The sequence below is a fragment of the Panthera tigris genome, chromosome B4 (genome assembly GCF_018350195.1).
Source record: "Panthera tigris isolate Pti1 chromosome B4, P.tigris_Pti1_mat1.1, whole genome shotgun sequence".
Lineage (NCBI taxonomy): Eukaryota > Metazoa > Chordata > Mammalia > Carnivora > Felidae > Panthera > Panthera tigris.
The window spans coordinates 88,795,515-88,816,589 of record NC_056666.1 but is presented as its reverse complement, the minus strand read 5'-3'; the positions used below and the strand labels follow the sequence as shown (position 1 = coordinate 88,816,589).

At 39.4% G+C, this 21,075-nt stretch overlaps 1 protein-coding gene and 1 long non-coding RNA gene across 8 annotated transcripts in view; one reads left to right on the top strand and one right to left on the bottom strand.

Annotated features, from left to right (window-relative positions):
- Nucleotides 1-18,439, top strand: part of CB4H12orf56 (chromosome B4 C12orf56 homolog) — an 83,262-nt gene extending 64,823 nt beyond the window's left edge. For 3 of the 4 annotated variants that reach the window (XM_042992678.1, XM_042992677.1, XM_042992675.1), the window contains 7 exons: nt 1,348-1,454; nt 2,301-2,390; nt 9,097-9,220; nt 12,146-12,220; nt 12,517-12,591; nt 15,663-15,841; nt 18,122-18,439. In XM_042992678.1, coding sequence (XP_042848612.1) covers nt 1,348-1,454; nt 2,301-2,390; nt 9,097-9,220; nt 12,146-12,220; nt 12,517-12,591; nt 15,663-15,841; nt 18,122-18,248 — 777 coding nt within the window. In that variant the 3' untranslated portion in view covers nt 18,249-18,439. The remainder of the gene's footprint in view (nt 1-1,347; nt 1,455-2,300; nt 2,391-9,096; nt 9,221-12,145; nt 12,221-12,516; nt 12,592-15,662; nt 15,842-18,121) is intronic. The other variant, XM_042992676.1, reaches the window with a different exon arrangement.
- The window catches only part of LOC122240384, a 119,155-nt gene that overhangs the window by 68,786 nt on the left and 29,294 nt on the right, over nt 1-21,075 (bottom strand). The window lies entirely within an intron of this gene.

Below are 21,075 nucleotides of genomic sequence, written 5' to 3'. Positions count from 1 at the left end.
CTGAGCCGAAGTCAGATGCTCAACCGACTGAGCCACCCAGAAGCCCCTACACATACTATCTTATTTCAGCCCCACCAGGTGACATTAATTCCATCTTAGACATAACCTGAGTCATACAGTGTGTATGTAATTTGCCAAATATGACAAAGCTGACCCATGGCAGAGCTGGGATATGAACTGAAAGAACTAGGCACCAGAGTTAGTGTGCAGAGCCACCAACCGTGCTAATTTACCAGGGCAGTGAGTAAACAGCAGCCCTTCTGAGAGGGTCTGCTATGCATCCTGCTCTTTCTCCTCTGGTCCCTCTCTCCACCTGCCATCCTCAGCCTCTTCTCATGCCAGATCACCTATATACAGGCACCCATAATACCTGTCTAAACAAAGAGTCTAATTTGTCACTAGGAAACAAAAGTCCTGGGGAAGAAAACGAACAAGAGAGGGACAGAAAAGAGAAGCAATTACATTATATTTCTAATTAGTACCAACTTGCCTGATTTCATGGGCCAGTGCTTACTTCATGCTCGATTTATCTCAAGAGACGGCATAGAAGCACAAAAAATTTGGTTCCTGCACTCTTAAGTCTGTGTTTATTTTGGCAGAGATGGAAATATACTGTATTAACAGAATTATTAGTATCATTCTCCACCATCTTCATTAGGCTACACCAATGCTGTGAGTTTGCTTTTAGGTTAGTAAATATATATATTTATTTATTTTACATTTATTTATTTTTGAGAGACAGAGAGAGACAGAGCACAAGCAGGGGAAGGGCAGAGAGCAAGGGAGACACAGAATCCAAAGCAGGCTCCAGGCTCTGAGCTGTCAGCACAGAGCCTGATGCGGGGCTCGAACCTGTGAACCATGAGATCATGATCTGAGCCGAAGTTGGACGCTTAACCAACTGAGCCACCCAGGCGCCAGGTTAGCAAACATTTTTAAAAGTGTTTTTCTAGCCCTTATTTCATTGTATCCTCACAAAGGCCAAATTACTTTGGAAAGACAGGAATTAGAGTAGCCTCCATTTAATATATTATTCCCAGGTAAGTAAATGACTTGCCTGAGATTAAACACCTACTTCTAGAGGGCCTTCAATATTAACGGGAGAGCCAAGCCTATTAAGCATCTCTCAGCATCACCCCTAGGCTTTAGCTCTGGCTCTGTTCACCAGAACAGTGGTCTGTTTCCCGGTGGTAAGTAAAAGTGTTTTCAGTTCGGATTATGCTAATATTAATGAGAGATATTTTGTTCGTCCCCAGAGAATAATTTCTTCATATTTTTATTATGTAAAGATAGAGTTTTACCATCTGATACCTTATTTACCATCTTCTTTCCTGCTTGCTTTCACAGACCAGTGACCTTTTCTATTTCCTAGTGAACAAACTTCGTGAGTACTTGCCAGAGTCTAGGGATAAGAGCACACTTCAAAATAGAAGCCAAAGGGCTGATGAGCTGGTGTAAGTATTAACTGGATAATCATAGATTCTTTTCCCCCTACAGTGTTAAAGATGAATGGAAGGCACTGGACAAAATACGTACCATATTAATGATAAATGGCGCTGCAAGTTTTGCTTCACATAAATTTTTTAAAATAGCATTCGTTTTGTTCTACTTTTTTTAAAGTTTATTTATTTATTTTGGGAGAGAGAGAGCACAAGTAGGGGAGGGGCAGAGAGAGAGAGGGAGAGGGAGATTCCCAGGCAGGCTCCTCACTCTCAGTGTGGAGCCTGACTCAGGGTTCGAACTCATGAACCATGAGATCATGACCTGAGCCAAAATCAAAAGTCGGATGATTAACCAACTGAGCCACCCAAGCAGGTGCCCCCATTATGTTCTACTTTTTAAAGAAAGGCTATACAAGAGACTAGAATATTGGTTGTCCCAAAGGAAAAAAAAATGGGTGTCTGGAGGAAAGACACCTTTCACTGTCTGCCCTTTTTTACCTTTGAAATTTTGAGCCAAATATTACCTAGCTGAAAAAGTTAAAATTATTTAAAAAAATTTTAAAGTAGTGTGTGATTATCAGAAAAAAATGTTAAGGATAAAAAAACAATATGAAAATAACTTAATCCTGACATTCAGCTATTGATTCATTCAACAAATATTTCTGAGTGTTTACTATATAGCAATCACAGAGTGGTCAACCAACGTTGACAATCTGATATACAGAATTTCCTTCTCGTACTTTTTTTCTATATAAATTACCTGAGAGCAATTCTATCAAGGATTACTGATTTTGTGAAATTCTGGACTTGTAATGCAATCATGCCATTTCCGTGCTTTTTTTCCTCTTTGTTTTCTAGGGCATGCATTGAAATTATGCAGACTCTGGGACTGATGTTCAGAGAAACAGAAACTGAGTCATCACGCCTGAAGACATTGGCAGCTAAGAAGTAAGGTTTTTTAGAAGAAGACATTGGGACCTTGTAGTTGCAACCCATTAAGTACTCTATTGAGTGTCTTCCAAAACTGATAGCTCTTTTACTCTTGTAGTCAATCCCCTTGTAAGTATATGAAACTCTTTTGTCTTTCCACTTCCTTCTGTGATGAACAGATCAACTGGCACATAGTGAGCACTCTCTGTCTCTCTGGATTATTAAGGGCACAAAGATTTTTTTTGGCATAATTTTATATTTTGTCATTGTCTGCTGAACTTGAAAGAGACCAAATGCCCCATCATACATTTAAAGCCAGGGCTTCTTTACTAGAATTTTATAGAGTGCCCTTATACCCACACAACAGAAAGACTATATTGCAAATGCAGGAGTTATAGTAGCTTCATCTAATATATAATTGTGTGACTTTGAAGTGAATGATGTTGGGGGTTTATTAACATAGGGTAAGCTGCTATAATAAAGATATGCTAAAATATGTGGTCCGCAGAAGATAGAAATTTACATCTTTTCACATACTAGTCCAGAGTACATAGTCACGCTTTCCTCTATGAGATCAGCCAGAGACCTAGGTTCCTTCCCTTTTGTTGCTTGGACATCTTTTTTTTTTTTTTTTAACGTTTATTATTTTTGAGAGAGAGAGTGAGACAGAGAGCAAGAAGGGGAGGGGCAGAGAGAGAGGAGACACAGAATCTGAAGCAAGCTCCAAGCTCTGAGCTGTCAGCACAGAGGCTGATGTGGGCTTGAACTCATGAGCTGTGAGATCACGATCTGAGCTGAAGTCAGACGCTCAACCGACTAAGCCACCCAAGTGCCCTGCTCTGACTTTTTTTATTACACTGTGTTTGTCTTCATGATTGAAGCTGGCTGACCTCTGAGACTTCATTAAATCCTATGGAATGGAGGAAGAGAAGTAGAAGGCAAGCAAATTTCCTTTTTAAAAAGAAAAATGCTTATGGTGTAAGTTTATCTATTTATTTTGAGAGAGCGCACGCACAGTGGAGAGGGGCAAACAGGGGGGGAGAGAATCCCAAGCAGGCTCCATGCTGTCAGTGCAGAGCCCAATGCAGGGCTTGATCCCATGAACGGTGAGATCATGACCTGAGCCGAAGTCAAGAGTTGGAGGCTTAACTGACTGAACCACCCAGGAGCCCTGCACATTTCCTTTTTAAACAAGGCGTATATGATTTTTCTGCTCACATTCTGCAGATGAGAACTTTAGGCATAGGCCCATATATAGCTTCAAGAGAGCTTGGATGTGTCTGTAGTTACATGGCTATGTACCTAGCTAAACTTTGGATGGTTGGATGTGTCTGTAGTTACATGGCTATGTACCTAGCTAAACTTTGGATGGTGATAGGGATACCTATTATTAAAAGAAAGAATGAAAGAATGTAAAACAGGGGGACAATAGCATTCTTTGCCCCAGAAAGTACGTGTTTGCACATTTTGCATATTATCTGCTTGACCTTTTTATATGATTTATAGATTATGAATTACATGCTAGGCCAATGTTCTGACTAAAATCTTAATTTTTTTCCACCCTCATCAACTGTTTATCTAAATTTTCTCTAGTAGAAAGTAGAAGAAAAATGAGAGCATGGGCTCTAAAACATTTGAACCAGGGAAAAGAATAAGAACTCCTAGTAATTTTGTTCTGGCTATTTATTAGAGAACTTTATAAATTAATTTTAATGATTATATTCATTAACATTTCTTTAAAAAAAATTTTTTTTAACATTTATTTATTTTTGAGACAAAGAGAGACAGAGCATGAACGGGGGAGGGTCAGAGAGAGAAGGAGACACAGAATCTGAAACAGGCTCCAGGCTCTGAGCAGTCAGCACAGAGCCTGACGCGGGGCTCGAACCCATGGACCGCGAGATCATGACCTGAGCCGAAGTCGGACGCGTAACCGACTGAGCCACCCAGGCGCCCCTATTCATTAACATTTCTTAAGCAACTTGCTATGTGCCAAGGACTATGGGCATACTATACTGTATACCAGGGTGGTCAAACATTTCTGTAGAGGGCCATAGAGTAATCATTTTTGGCTTTTCAGGCCATATAGTTTCTGTTGTAAATACTCAACTTAGCCACTGTAGCAGAAAAACAGTCACAGACAATATATAAATGAATGGGCATAGCTCTGTTCCAATTAAGGAAATTTATAGAATTTCTATTTATAGAAATAGGCTCTGGGTTATTTGGCCTACAGGCTGTAGTTTGTTGACCCTGCTTTACAGTGAACAAGTAAGACACACTCTATTATTTTCTCTATTTTTTTTTTTAAGTAATCTCTATATCCAACATGGGGCTCGAACTTACAACCTCAAGATCAAGAGTCCCATGCTTTACTGATTGAGTCAGTCAGGTGCCCCCTATGTATACTTTTTTTTTTTTTTTGAAGTTTATTTATTCATTTTGACACAGAGAGAGAGTACAAGTAGGGAAGGGGCAGAGAGAGAGGGAGAGAGAAAGAATCCCAGCAGGCTCTGCACTATAAGCACAGAGCCCAATGTGGGGCTTAAACTCATGAACTCTGAGATCATGACCTGAACCAAAGTTGGCCACTTAACTGACTGAGCCACCCAAGCGTCCCTATACTTCTTTATGTAGTTGATAGAACTGCCATTTCCCCAATCTCCAGGACAGAGATCCAAGATTATTTCTTACATTTCTGTCTTTTGACATACTGAATTATTGCAGAATCACGTTACCTTTTTTATACACTTTTTGGTCCTTACCTTTCTCTGTCCAAGTTGAAAAACCATCACTCTTACTAACCTCTGCTGCAAAGTGTTGTTTTAATTGTTCTTTCTTAATTTGGTTTGGACACATCAGCCTTACTACAGCAAGTCTCTTTCCTGATACGACTAATTATTTTCATGTACACTGGTGCACATATATTGCTATAATACAGTCTGGTTGTAATACTAACTTTTAGATATGCATAGGGTCCTGTCATGTTACCCATAGCATTAATTAGCACAGTAAATGTTTAATATAACTGCATTAGTTTTCTATTACCCTGTAACAAATTACTGCAAACTCAGTGACTTAAAACTCTATAAATTACTTATCCTACAGTTTCTGTGGATCAGGAAATCTGGGCATAGCTCAGTTGGATCATGTGCTCTGGTTTTCACAAGGCAGTGGTCAAGGCATTGGCTGGGGCTGCTGTCTCATCTGAGGCTTGGGGTTATCTCCCAAACTCATTTGGGTTTCTGTTGGCCGAATTAATTTCTTTATAGCTGTACACTCATGATGGTTTGCTTCTTGGCAGGAGACTATCTCTGAGCTCAGGGAAGGCCTAAGCACTCCTTAAAGGGCTCAGCTCGATAATCAGGCTCACCCAGGATAATCTCCCTTTCATTAACTCAAAAGTCAACAAATTAGGAACCTTAATCATGTATGCAAAATCCCTTCACCTTTCTCATCTAACATAACATAATCACAGGAGTAATAGCTTAATATATTCACAGGTCCTGCCCATACTTAAGGGAAAAGGATTATTTAGGGTATATATAAAAGGGGGTAAGATATCTTGGAAGCCATATTAGAATTCTGCCTACCACAATAACATAGACTGCCTTATGAGACCATGAGTTTGCCTTTCAAAGTCTGTATAAAAATATATTACAATGCATTCAAAATTCTTACACTGGAAATAATAACAATCTAAACAAAAGTATCACAACTGTTGGCACCATTTTTTAAGACTGTAATGTCAACCCCATAAGTCGTCTTTGTTTTTGGGGATGAAACTACCATATAGATTAAAATTTTTTCTATTATTGACCTAGTGGATTTTAAATAGTGTTGGCAGAAGGAGTAGATTCCAAATTAAACTCCATTTGAGCAAATAAAAAAGCATTTAATCATTTCTGCATTTTCCTCTTAATTTGTTCCTTAAGTAGAGATTTTATTAGTTCAACTCAGTTCTGTGTATTTCTTCTCAAAATGTGCCATAATCCTTTCATATTTTAATACTGTCATGCTTGAATTCATATATTATCACAGCAAGTGACCCAGAATTTGAGTTTCTTCCCTTAGCCCTGGATATATGATACTTTTAAAAGAAGATACTGCTGAAAATAAAGGACTTTAATTAAATGTAATAGAAAATGGAATGCCATTTCAAACTTAATATCAAGAAAAGCTTCTAAATGGAATGTTTTGTTGATTTTGGAAGGATCTTCTAAAAGTAAGATTGGCTATTTTAAAACAGCCTGAATAAAACATTAGCAAATATCCTGTAGGACATATCCTACTTTTTTGAGAAGTGTGCTGACATGATTCTTCTTTTGTAGATATGAGAACTGACTTGCTCTTTGAGTTGGAGAAATGAAGGGAATCCTATTTTTATTAAAATTTTGGTTAATCATGAACTTGTAATCATGGTAATGATTTAAGTGATTGTAAAAAGGCTAAGAAACCTCAGGGTGCCTGGGTGGCTCAGTTGGTTAAGATCAGACTTCGGCTCAGGTCGTGATCTCACAGTTTGTGAGTTTGAGCCCAGCCTGCTTCAGATTCTGTGTCTCCCTCTCTCTCTGTCCCTCTCCTACTCATGCTCTGTCTCTCAAAAATGAATAAATACTATTTTTTTTTAATTTAAGATACAAAAAAGATTATGAAGCCTCAAATATTACCAAGCAGGGATTTTTTTAGTCTCCTTTATTCCATTACAAAGAGATGCTTATGGTTATAGAGGATTTTTATATAGTCCTAGCTGTAAATTCTTTTACTATTCCCATCTGTCGAAGCTACTCTGGCACTGTCTTCAGTTAGGCAAGTGATTTTCCTAATAGCCTGCCTTCAGCTCCTTTTCAACCATATATGGATTGCATGACACGCATGAAGATGGTGTTACCAAACCTATCGCCTCAGAATCCTTGCTTTGCATTGTGATTTTTTTTTTCGCCCTTTTATTTTCAAATAATAGTGTGTATTATTCAAATGTGTAGTAACAATTTAAGTGAGTTATTAGTGTAGATTAATGGATAGTACACCACTTTGGAAAGCAAAAGACTTAAAGTTTAATACTAGTTTTATTAACTAACAGTCTTCAGTGGAATAGTAAGCCTTTGAAATGCTTTGTTAAAAAAATAATTCTATCCTCATGCACTGTTTTCGGGAATATAAACTGGTGTAGCTACTCTGGAAAATAGTATGGAGGTTCCTCAAAAACCTAAAAATATAAGTACCATATGATCCAGTAATTCTACTTCTTGGTATTTATCCAAAGAAAATGAAAACAATAATCCGAAAAGATATATGCACTATAATTACTGCAGCATTATTTACAATACCAAGATATGGAACCAACCTAAAGATCCATCAGTAGGTGCATGAATAAAGAAGAGGTTATAATATACATATATATTATACTGGAATACTACTCAGCCATAAAAAGAATGAAATCTTGCCATTTGTAACAATATGGATGGACTTAGAGGGCATTATCCTAAGTAAAATAAGTCAGACAAAGACAAATATCATACGATTTCACTTACATGTGGAAACTTTAAAACAAAACAAATGAACAAACACAAATAACAACAAAAAGAGAAACTGAGTTGTAAATACAGAGAAGAAACTAGTGGTTGCGGGATGGAGGGGGGGATGGGTAAAATAGGTGAAGGGGATTAAGAGGTACGAATTTCCGGCTATAAAATAAATAAGTCATGGGGATGAAAAGTATGGCATAGGGAATATAGTTAATCATATTATAGTAACTTCTATGGTGACAGATGGTAACTATACTTATCGTGGTGAGCATTTGATGGTGCATATAATTGCTGAATCATTATGTTGTACCCCTGAAGCTAATATGTTAACTGTATTTCAACCCAAAAATTTTATAAAGGGTTCTAGAGTCAAAAAAATCTGTGTTCAAATAAGCATTTTAAGAAGTGTTTCATATGGTGGTTTCTTTGTCTCAGAGATATACAATGCATGTGAGCATATTAAAGCCTCTGAGAAGTCCAGTAGTAAAGATATGCAATGAATTTGGTTTAACCAAGTATTTACTATGCCTCTTTCAAACAAATAATCTATTTTTTTTACTATAATATTTCCTGGAATTAATAGGCCATAAAAAGCCCTTTGGCGGGGGGCAGGGAGGGGGAAGCCCTTTGGGAAATACTGATTCAACTGAACTCACCCAAATTTCCCTTAAGTCCAGACTTACTAAGCTTCCTAAGCTTTGTGAACTTCTAGACCTATACTTGCTTTGAGCCAAAAGACAAAGAAATTATATTTTGAATTAAATTTTTTATCACTACTTAATTGTCTGCATGTCCAAGGCTCCAAAAGTTCAGAGAATGGTCTTCAATGTTTTATACTTTTTTAAAAAAATGATATGCATGTGTCACATACACATGTGTTTTTTTTTTTTTAAAGTTTATTTATTTTGAGAGAGAGAGAGCACAAAAATGGGGAAGGGGCAGAGAGAGAGAGAGAGAGAGAGAGAGAGAGAGAGAATCCTTAGCAGGCTCTACACCACCAGCGCAGAGTCTGATGTGGGACTCGAACCCACAAACATGAGATCATGACCTGAGCCGAAGTCAAACGCTTAACTGACTGAGTCACCCAGGTGCCTTAATGCTTTATACTTTTAAATGTAATTATATTCAGTGTCTGCAAACTTGGCTTTACTATTTTTCTTTTCAAACTTTATTAATTGCCTTTTATTTTTTTTTAGGGGAGCATTATTTAATCTTTTGGTAATATTAATTAGTGAACCTCAGATTCCAAAATCTTGTCCTGTGTTTGATATCCAGTTGGTGGCTGATTCAACTTTAGTTGAGATGTCTTTTGATGCTGAGGTAAGATGATAAGATAAGAATTTTGGGGTAGACTAAATATAATATATAGGGGTGCTCTGGATTTCTGTCTTCTAATGTAGACCATGAAATGGTAGAGACTATAAATATAATTCAGAGTAAATATTTTACCATTAACCTCAAAACTTAGATAGCTAGTCTATCAATATTAATACATCCATTTTAGATGTTTTAAGTATGTATACTAAGGAAAATAATTAGTATTCAGCATGTATTAGATAAATCTGCTTATTTGTCTCTATACAAAATATTTATGTATATGTAATTCCATAGTAGGGTCTAATGGTAAAAAAGCACTCTCATTAAGAGATTTTAGGGTTAACTCTCTTGCTTTAGTTTTTCATCTCCTTAGCTATCTAAGTAGTGCAAACTCAGTGAGAATTACTTGTTTTTCTAAAGTTTTACTAAAACATTAGAAATATCAAACCACCTAGAAAGCACATATCCTGAGAGAATAAATCAGTTTATTATTAGTTTATTTCAAGCAGAACAACACATAATTTTTTTTAAAGGATGGGATACAGGGGTGCCTGGGTGACTCAGTCAGTTGAGTGTCTGACTCTTGATTTCAGCTCTGGTCATGATCTCATGGTTTGTGGGATCGAGCCCCATGTCAGGCTCTGTGCTGACAGTGTGGTTCCTGCTTGGGATTCTCTCTCTCTCGGTCCCTCCCTCACTCATGTTCTCTCTCCCTCTCTCTCAAATAAACTTAAAAAAAAAAGGATGGGACATGGTTTGATAGTTCTTAAACATACAGTTATGTTTTAGAAAACTCTTACATGTTTTCATTCACTCAAGAGATACTTGTTGAAAATCTGTTATGAGCTAAACAGTGTGCTAGCCTGTGGGGGTACAAACAAGAAGCAAAACAGATACAACCTGTGCCCTTACTGGTTTATAGTCTGGTTAGAGAGACAGATGTTAATTCAATATAACATGAATATAATATTCATATGTCTGAATATTATAAGTCTATAATGGAGTGTCTATAATACCATTTTTAACAGTGGAGTGAGTGGATCAGGGATTAAAGAGTGGGATAGAAACAAGACTCAGGCAGGGCTGAGAAGTTAGTGCAGGAGTCCAGGTGAGGAACGATAATAGGACAGAGGGAAGCTATCCTTGACCCCTGAAATGAGACCAGGCTTCTTTTTAGAGTTCTCCTAACTTCCTATTCTCTTCTTTCACAGCCCTTGTCTCAGTTAGCAACTACACATTTATTTATTTGATCATTAGATTATTGTTTGTTCTCCACTACCTTCCATGAAGTATTATCCATGTCCCTGTTGCTACCCATTGTATCCCCAACACTTAGTATAGGGTCTGATGCATATTTGTTGAATAAATTAATGAAGAAAAGAGATGGTAGTTGTAAAGAGGATAGATTCCAGTAATTTTTAGGAAATTGCACTCATAGGTTGATGTGAAAATAAATTGTGAGGATTAGATGAATTTTAGATTCTGGCCAGGGTGTCAAATAAGAATTATAGCAAGAAAAGTAGGTTCAAAGGGGAAATAATGAAGGGCACCTGGGTGGCTCAGTCAGTTACCTGTCTGTCTTTGGCTCAGGTCATGAGCCTGAGGTTTGTGGTTCGAGCCCCGTGTTGGGCTCTGTGCTGACAGCTCAGAGCCTGGAGCCTGCTTTGGATTCTGTGTGTCCCTCTCTCTCTGCCCCTCCCTGCTCGTGCTCTCTCTTTTTCTTAAAAATAAGCATTTAAAAAATTTTTTTAAAAAGGGGGGAAATAATGAGCTTGGTTTGGGATTAGTTGACTGGATTGCCATTGGCATTTTTTTATATTAAATATAATTTATTGTCAAATTGGTTTCCATTCAACACCCAGTGCTCATCCCAACAGGTGCCCTCCTCAATGCCCATCACCCACTTTCCCCTCTCCCCACCCTGGCATTTCCATATAAAAATATCTAGTGGGCAGAATAGATAGGTCTGAGTTTCCTGATTTTGAACTTGGTGATCTTTTGCACGCAGGCTATTCGTGAAGATCATATAAATTTTGGTTCCAAGGTCTAACAGTATGAAATTTCAAACTGGAGCTCGTTCTTGCAAAGAATACTGTCAGGGAAAATGTGTTGGCCTGTAGCATGCCCACACAGTTCTCATGCACCAAGTGCTAAAAGACAGCCTCACTAACTGGAGTTCTTGAGAGCAAAAACAAAAGTCTCTAAGCCCTATATATACCCATTTTACAGAGGGAGTTGTAGTTCACGTTGGGCATAAGGCTAAATTTCCTAGAGAATCTCCCACCTTAATTCTAGGGGGCATATTTTCAATACTCGAAAGGATGTAGGGTTGTTGATCTGAATGATTTTGCAAACCAAGTGTGCAGTTTTTTGGGTGTTAGTATTCTGTGGGCCATTGTATCTTCTTCCCTGACCCACTCTCTTAGAAATTCTCTAATGTGTAGTCTTTTTTGACAATAAATTACATTAAAAAAATAAACTTTAAAAAATATATACTTTTTAATTTTAGAAAGACAGTGAGAGAAAAAGAGAATGAGCATAAGTAGGGGAGAGGGGTGGGGGGGGGGAGGAAGGGAGAGAGAGAGAGAGAGAGAGAGAGAGAGAGAGAGAGAAAGAGAGACAGAAAGAGAGAATCTTAAGCAGGCTCCATGCTCAGTGCAGAACCACAATTCTGGGATCATGACCTGAACCAAAATCAAGACTTGGCTCAATCAAGGTTGAGCCACCCAGGCACTCCAAGTAGTCTTTTTATGGGAGCCTTTTTTTTTTTTAGAATGACTGAACCAAACATAATAGGAAAAATGACCACATTAATTATATTTTCTGTTAATCAAAAATTCTTTTATAAGTACCTAAAGGTAACCAGGAGAAATTACCATTTTCTGGCTCTGCCAGTGATATTGCGTTGACTATTATTTAAAATTCTAGTTACAGAACCTTATCAAGGAATATACAGATACAGCTACGGCACTTTTATATGAGATATTTCTTGTCTTTCAGCAGGTACGATATATATTATTATACATATTATATTGTATGATTATTATATATATCATATGACTATTATATTTCTGTGATTATATATCAAATGATTAATAATATATCTTTAATATGCTTGTATTAGAGATGGTCTCCAAAATTGTCTGACTTAAATGATACTACTTTTGCTCTTAAGTATTCATCAGCTTATTTTCCTAAATACTGATTTCATCAATCAAGATAAAATGTATTTGAGAATGAATATCATGTACAACTCAAACTTCATGAATGTAACTTGTTTATTTCTGTGAGTCTTTTAGGGAAATCTTGGATTGGGACCAGAAGAGTTTGCTATTAGCTGGATGATGTCCTTCCTACAAAGTCGTCCTCCCTTCGTAAGTACCAAGAAGCAAAAACGAAAGCACCACTCACAGTTAATTATACCGGTGCTCCAGTGCTTAATTAATAAACATAAATTTTCCCTATAAGTAGTCACAATTAGGAAATAGAAGCAAAATGTAAATCTGATGACTGTATTATTTAATTAAGGTAAAGCGCTTTTTAATATTTGGGGCCTGAGTGCTTACAGGACTGAAATTATATCTTTTATTTTTAAGTTTTTAAAATATTTATTTATTTTGAGAGAAAGCATACACGTGCAGGCATGAGCGGGGGAGGGGCAGAGCGAGAGGGAGACAGAAAATCCCAAGCAACAAGGGGCTCAATCCCACCACCGTGAGACCTGAGCCAAGATCAAGAGTCGGACGCCTAACCAACTGAACCACCTAGTTGCCCCTAAAATGGTATCTTAAGTATGATCTTTATTTCATGAAAAACCTAAAATATATCCTGTAGAAAACAGAACACATTAAAATATTGGCTGTATATGTAAATGAAAAAATGAACATTTATCTTAAACAGCAAGTATGAGTTGGCGAGTATGAATTAACACTTGGGATCACTGGGGCACTCTGTCCTGTCAGCCATCATCCTAGTCCCTAGTACCACTGACTCTCTCTCTTTGAAAGTACAATCACATCTATATAGTCTGTCCTACCTTCCCACCAGACTGGTTGGAGGGATCTATTTTAAAAAATCTGATTATGTCATGTTTTGCTTTAAATTTCTCATAATACAAATCAAAACCACACTGAGATACCACCTCACGTCAGTCGGAGTGGCTAAGATGAACAAATCAGGAGACTATAGATGCTGGAGAGGATGTGGAGAAACGGGAACCCTCTTGCACTGTTGGTGGGAATGCACACTGGTGCAGCTGCTCTGGAAAACAGTGTGGAGGTTCCTCAAAAAATTAAAAATAGATCTACCCTATGACCCAGCAATAGCACTGCTAGGAATTTACCCAAGGGATACAGGAGTGCTGATGCACAGGGGCACATGTACCCCAATGTTTATAGCACCGATTTCAACAATAGCCAAATTATGGAAAGAGCCTAAATGTTCATCAACTGATGAATGGATAAAGAAGATGTGGTTTATATATACAATGGAATACTACTTGGCAATGAGGAAGAATGAAATCATGCCATTTGCTGCAACGTGGATGGAACTGGAAGGTATTATGCTGAGTGAAATAAGTCATTTAGAGAAGGACAGATATCATATGTTTTCACTCATATGTGGATCTTCAGAAACTTAGCAGAAGCCCATGGGTGAAGGGAAGGGGAAAAGTTGTTATAAACAGAGAGGGAAACAGAGAGGGAGGGAGGGAGGCAGGCAAACCACAAGAGACTCTAAAATACGGAGAACAAACTGAGGGTGGGTGAGAGGGGAAAATGGGTGATGGGCACTGAGAAGGGCACTTGTTGGGATGATCACTAGGTGTTGTAGGTAAGCCAATCTGGCAATAAATTATATTTAAAAAATAACAATCATAGAAGTAGATTAAAACAAAAAAATAAATAAATCTCTCATAATAAAGAGATGGCATGGGGCCCCTGGGTGGCTCAGTCAGTTAAGCCTCTGAATCTTAATTTCAGGTCAGGTCATGATTTCACGGTTGTGACATGGAGCCCTGTGTCAGGCTCTGCGCTGACAGTGCAGAGCCTGCTTGGGGTTCTCCGTCTCCCTCTCTCTCTGCCCCTCCCCTATTTGTTCTCTCTCTCTCTCTCTCAAAATAAATTAAAAAAATAAAGTTAGAAGAGCCTGGCTGTCTCAGTCAGCCAAGCGTCCTACTTTGGCTTGGATCATTACCTCAAGGTTCATGGGTTTGAGCCCATGATGAGCAGCATCAATAGAAAAGGCAATACCTTTATTGCTACTAATTTAATGGGCATGCAAAGGGACCTGCTCATTAGAGCTTGAAAGGACACTAGTGTTCCTTTCTGTTCTCGTAGTAGCTTAACTAACTGAGCCACCCAGGTGCCCCTTTGGGGTATGTGTGTGTGTTTAAGTAATCTCTACACCCAACATGGGGCTTGAACTCATGATCCCGAGATCAAGAGTCACATGCTCTACCAACTGAGCCAGCCAGGCCTCCTTGGTTCGGTTGTAAATGACTTTTGTGTGTGTGTGTGAGAAGCAGGAATTCAAGAAGTTCACATTATTGCTACTATTTCCATTTTCATTGCCCCATCAGAAATGATCGCAGACATAGTCTCAATGAAAACCCCACCAGCTAGGGGCGCCTGGGTGGCTCAGTCAGTTAAGCGTCTGACTTCGGCTCAGGTGGTGATCTCGTGGTCCGTAAGTTCGAGCCCCGTGTCGGGCTCTGTGCTGACAGCTCAGAACCTGGAGCCTGCTTCTGATTCTGTGTCTCCCTCTCTCTCTGACCCTCCCTCCATTCATGTTCTGTCTCTGTCTCAAAAGTAAACGTTAAAAAAAAAAAGAAAACCCCAGCTAACAGTGACATCAACATCACTTGTTTGTGTCAAGCCTGGTTTTCCTGGGTTTCTCACTTGGTGTTTGTCAACGTGTTGTCTGTGGAACAAAGCCATGGGAATTGTTTATGGTAAATACCTTGAGGCGGGTCTTAGGATTCCACATGTCTAGTGAGCTGCCTAGGTGATTTTTATGCATACTAAATTTTGAGAACTATAGCCTTGGAGGAACCCTCTTTGAAAGTTACAGGAAATTTATTTCTGTGGGCCATTTGTTCTTCACAACAGAAGAGAAGAGAGACTATCTTCTCTCCTGGAGGAAGCCACAGGCCTTTCCAAGCTCCTCTTCTGTCCCCACTCCTGCTTCCAATGTTCTCCTTTTACATTAGAACCAAATTTCCTTGATGGTCAGCATTTATTCTGATCCTGCTTGAGGGGGGCGATCGGTAAACCCAACTGGTCTACGGTCTGGTGTTCTCTTGGGTACCGTTTCAGTGAGAAACAGTGCAGTATTGGTGTAAGGGCGGTGAGGACTTCAGCCTACTTGTATAGGTGAGGCCCCAGCTGAAACAGGTGCCTTATGGGTGGCATGCAGTCTACATTGTCACTGTTTTTTTCTTGTTTAGATCACCTTCCTGGCCAGTATTGTGAAACAGGTGGTAAAGGGGCTTGGAGCTTCATTTCAGCTGCTAAGTCCCAGCCAAGCCGTTCTGCTGTATCAGCAGTTTTACATCCTCAAGAGCTGCCTGCGGTACAGCCAGACTTTAGCTGAGTATATTAGGAATGACTACAGAGAAGAATTCAGGTAAGGAAAATCTGAATCTCATCTTCTTTCTGCAACACGGCCCGATATTTAGAAGATGGAAGTGATGAGGGCAATTCTATTTTTGTTTTTAGTAATATTTCACTTTGATCCGTGGTAAAGTAGGATTTGGGGGAGCTCTTAAACCACTGCCAGTGGAAGTGTATTCCCAGGCTAGCAGAGACTAAGGAAACCTCAAAGTCTCTTTGAAGAGCCGAGCCTCCCTCATTGTCTTTGTTGCAGCCAGTGAGCGCCTCACGGAAGTAGTAATGATTTTAACATGCTGTGAGTAATTAAGAGTAACAAACCCTACTGAAGGGGATGATAAATTAGGGAGTGTGAATTTAACGGCACATTGGGAAAAAAGCAATTGATAAAGGAGAAACAATTAATGAGTGTGGTTATTATTGTCTGTTTCCTTTACCCCTCTCTTGCTCAGTAACAAAACAGTAAGGGAGAGGAATAAAAGCGCTGGTTTCATCAGCCAGCTTGTTCTGCGCCTCAGGGGTTCCTACTTCTATTTATAGGCTGGCAGCCGCTCAGCTCTGCATTAGCACCTATCAAGGAAAAAACCCAGCTTGTGTCTGACTTAAGATGAAAAGGGTGCAGCAGGCACAGCTTTGCTACCAGTTTGGTTGCAGACATGAAAGGATGTGGAGGCATACATTATGTTAGATTGGCTTTTTAAAAATTTTCAGCCCAATTTGTGGACCCTGGTTTTCCTCCATGTGGTTTTACACCATAGGTCCCACTCTGGCTTCTATAAAACGGTTTTCTTTGGCCTGTCTGAATTGGTCCACAAAGCTTATTTTTTTTCTGTTTTTTGTTTTTTTTAACGTTTACTTATTTTTGAGAGACAGACAGAACACAAGTGGGGGAGGGGCAGAGAGAGAGGGAGAGAGAATCCGAAGCAGGCTCCATGCTCTGGGCTGTCAGCTCAGGGCCTGGTGCCCGGCTCCAACTCACAAACCATGAGATCATGAGCTGAGTGAAGTCAGAAGCTTAACCTGCTGAGCCACCCAGGTGCCCCCGCAGTTATTTTTTAAGGTATAGCATGAAATTCACCATTTTGAAGTGTGCAATTCAGTGGCTTTCAATACATTTCACAATGTTGTGCAACAATTACCACTATCTACTTGCAGAATATTTTCATCACCTCCAAAGAAACTTGGTACCCTTTAAGCAGTCACAACCCATGCTCCCCTCCCCCCACCCCTGGTGACCACTAATCTGTTTTCTCTCTTGTGGATTTGTCTATCCTGGACATTCCACATCAACAGAATCATACAATATATGGCCTTTTGTGTCTGGCTTCTTTCACTTAGCATAATGTTTTCGAGGTGCATGCATGTTGTAGCATGTATCACACAACCCAATTTTTAAATGATTAGCTACACACATTTAAAAATCTGCCAAAATGGCGTCACATTCCTGCATGACAAGAGTTGGCGAGAGCTCAGCAGCAGCTGCCCTCTGGCGTACTTGTACTTCGTTAGTGTGCTACTTGCCTCCTCTCTACTCTTAGCCGACCCTCCTCCTCATCGGTTACCTGTGGGCATTTAGGTTTGTGATCCTTGTTGTAAAGTAGTGATTTTCAATTTGCATGCATTAGAATCACCAGAGTAACTGAAAAAGTACTGACACTCAGGTGTCACATGCAGAACTTCTGTTCATTTTGTCTGCAGTGGATCCTGGGTTTTGACATTGAAAAACAACAACAACAACAACAACAACAAAGACTCCCCCAGATGATTCTCATGTGCACCCCCAGGGTTGAGAACCTATCTTTTAAGCCATCAGGGGAGGGCTAACGGTTTTCTCCTTCTCTTTCTTCCCTTGGCTTTTCCCAAACTTTCACAGAGGCCATGGGGATGAATCCTACTCTTCCCTCCTGACTGGGGCCTCCAGGTCACCACAACTTGACCCTTTCGTTTCAACTTCCTGTGTGTTGTCTGAGGAAACCAGAAGCAAGTCGCTCAGCACACACTGTGGCGAGGACAGTCCTGGCTTCCCTAGTAATGCCTTCAGAATGGATACATTATAAATGAAATCCACTTCCTTTGCTGAATGAAGTGAAGTGTCTCAGTCAGCTGAAAGGCACACATAGCAGAGATGTTCTAAGTCACAAACAGGGGAGATCAGACCGCTGCGGATACTGGCTGAGTCTTAGGTTTAGACCCCCATCCCCAACAGCCCTATGCCCAGTGAGTATGTGCATACTGCTGCGAGCAATGTGAAAATTCTTGCTTTTAAAGCTATTTTGTTTCTTTTCATGATTTGCAGGTACTTTATTCACATGCCAGCCTTGGAAAAAAGGCTCCCATTGTGGTATCCTATTACCCAACCTACCACTCAACTTTTTCATGAAGTTCTGAAATTGGTTGAACAGAAACAATGTGTGGAACGTTAATAAGAATCTCAAATGTTAATCAGGAGTCAACCTAATATTTACAAGAAGACTTAAAATTTTGACTTATTTAATATCTGGCTATCACTGTGTCTTACAAACAGATTTTATTTAAAGGTTCCATCAATACCCATAAGAGAAGTCTTTAAATAGTCGTTTATCTGCCACAAAAAAATAAACTTTAAATACGATGACATACGTAAAGTGATGCTAAAAAATGAGTGTTCCTCTCAAAAGAAGTTTCTAAAAATAAAAAACTATAAAGAAAACAGAGGCCTGTGGAGAGTAAATGTAGAAAGTGCAACCTGATGAGTTTGTTGGTGTGACAATGGAGAGTGGTGTGAACCCACTGAAATACCCAAAGATAAACCGTGTGGGGACTAGAAATTGCAAGGTGGTCATGAGAGAAATGCTGAGCAATAGGTAGACACCCCTGCCTGTCTACCTGTAAAAATCCCAATGAAGTAAGTATTCACCAGAGAAAGAGCAGAAGAACACAGGCACAGACTAGAAGAAAGGTCAGTTCTTCATTTATCACGGGGAAGGAAGCTTGGGCTTTCTTCACAATTAAATGCATTCTGGTGCTCAGTTTCAGGCACTCATGGGCTAGTGTGAGACTCTCATAGAGTCTCTGTGCAAGAGAAATTGTCTTTAAGCAGTTATGGCTCTCCCAACCATTTAAAAAAATGTCTTCACTTTATCTTATGGCAATAAACTAATCCAACAAAAACTCAACTTTGGTGTCACTGTGAGCTGTTGAACTTGGAATTCTAAGAACTTAGGAAGTGGGTTCTCTATTTTGACTTATCATGCCTTGAAAGAGGATCTGAGAAAAAACCCAAAAAAGAGCCCGCAAGCCAGATTTTTCTGTGCTGTGCATTAGAGAGAGAATTAAACTCACTGAAGACATCTTATTACTGGTTGTGGCTGAGCCATTAACCAGGTATTTGACCTTAAAAAAGGCAGGTCTCCTTTCTGGGCTTCCTCTGCTATGTGGAAGGGTGAGACAAGATGTTCTCCAAGCTCTTATCCAGCTCTAAACATTCTCTGCCTGTGACAAAATGCTTCTTAACACTCTGTGATGGGGTAGTGCATTTCTCTGCTATCCAGCTCAATGGGTGATTTCACGTTGGGATTCCAAATAATCCTGCTTTCTTTGGACCGAACGTTTCTCTTTCAGCTGTCACCAGCATCACCCCACAAAGCATCCAAGGCTCCTCCACTATCACCCATCAAAGACTACAAGACTTCTAGTTTCTAATCTGGAGGTGGAGATGGGGGGGGGGGGGTGCGGAACAGAATGGTGTTTATGAATGTCCTGAGCTCTTAGATGAGGGATTGCTCCCAAGAGACATTCAGAAGAAGCTGAAAAGATTCTTGGGATAAATGCAAGCAATACTTCAAACTGGACTAATGATGGACAGTGGGTTGACTGACCCCTGGTGAAGGGTGGAACCCACAGAATGACAACGAGAGGACGATCAGCTCTGCCTCAGCTTCTACAAAGTGCCCCAGCTCTGGGCTAACAGCAGTGCTGGCTCCTGAGAGGGCCTGGGATTCTCTCCTGCATGTCTTAGGTGCTTGAAGGGCTCCTTTCTCCCACTCACTGTTCTCTTTTCTCTAAGAGTATACTTAATCTCTGGGAGCCAAAGCTCTGTCAGAATGCATCTGAATCTCTCCATATAGGACTATGTCAGTGGCATTTTTGAAAGCTAATGGTTGAATAATTTGTCATCCTGATTTTCTTATGACATTTGTCTATGCGTGTGCACAATGTGGGAGGGCAACCCCAAAATTAATACATACTTTAAACGGTTATCTTTCCACAATTCTTTCCTACTGTGTTTTTTGCATTAATGCCAAAGCCAAGAAAATCACTAAATAATCCATCTCTGTAAGTAATCAGACACATTTAACCAATTAAATATGGACTTCAACTACAAAATAATTACTTTTAGGAAGTCTAATTGTAGAAACATTTTGAATATGAAAATCACATATATAACTTTTTACAAATACAAAGGATCACCAAAAAAGTAAGCACATAAAGCTAGTTTTCAGGCTGGGCTCAAAATTCTAGACTCTTTGACCACTTTTATAACACAGGCATTGCCATTTATCACCTGCACTAAGAGTAAACTCACAGTAATCAGCTCTACTGTTACACATGCACACACACACACATATAATAGGGGGAAGAGCATGGGTTTTGAGGCCAAAATGGTTGAGTTTAAATCTTAGCTCTGCAGCAGTTTTGGACATTGGGAAGTTACTTAGCATCTCTAAGCTTCAGTCAAAACAAAGATAATACAACCTATCCCACTGGATTGTTAGGAGATTTTAATGCGAAGATGTTTGTAATACACATATCATGGTATGTGGCATGTAGTAAGGATTTGGTACATAGTATTTATTATTATCATTACCATTATTATTACTAAAATAACACTGAAGCTGGCTGAGAACTTACAGACTAGTAAGTACTGGCCCTTAAAAAAATAAGTACTGACTTTATTATTTTTTTTGCACCAATGTGGGGAATAGCTACTATACTAGCTCCTCTACTCAGAGACCCCCTGATCAATATAGTATTGAAGAACAGATTAATTTAGTTATTTTTTAAATGTTTATTTATTTATTTTGAGAGAGAGAGGGAAAGAGCATGGAAGTGCAAATGGGGGAGGGACAGGGAGAGAGGAAGAGAGAGATTCCCAAGCAGGCTTTGCTTGTGCAGAGCCCAATGCAGGACTCCAACTCACAAACTGAGAGATCATGACCTGAGCCAAGATCGAGAGTCAGACGCTTCACTGACTGAGCCACCCAGGTGCCC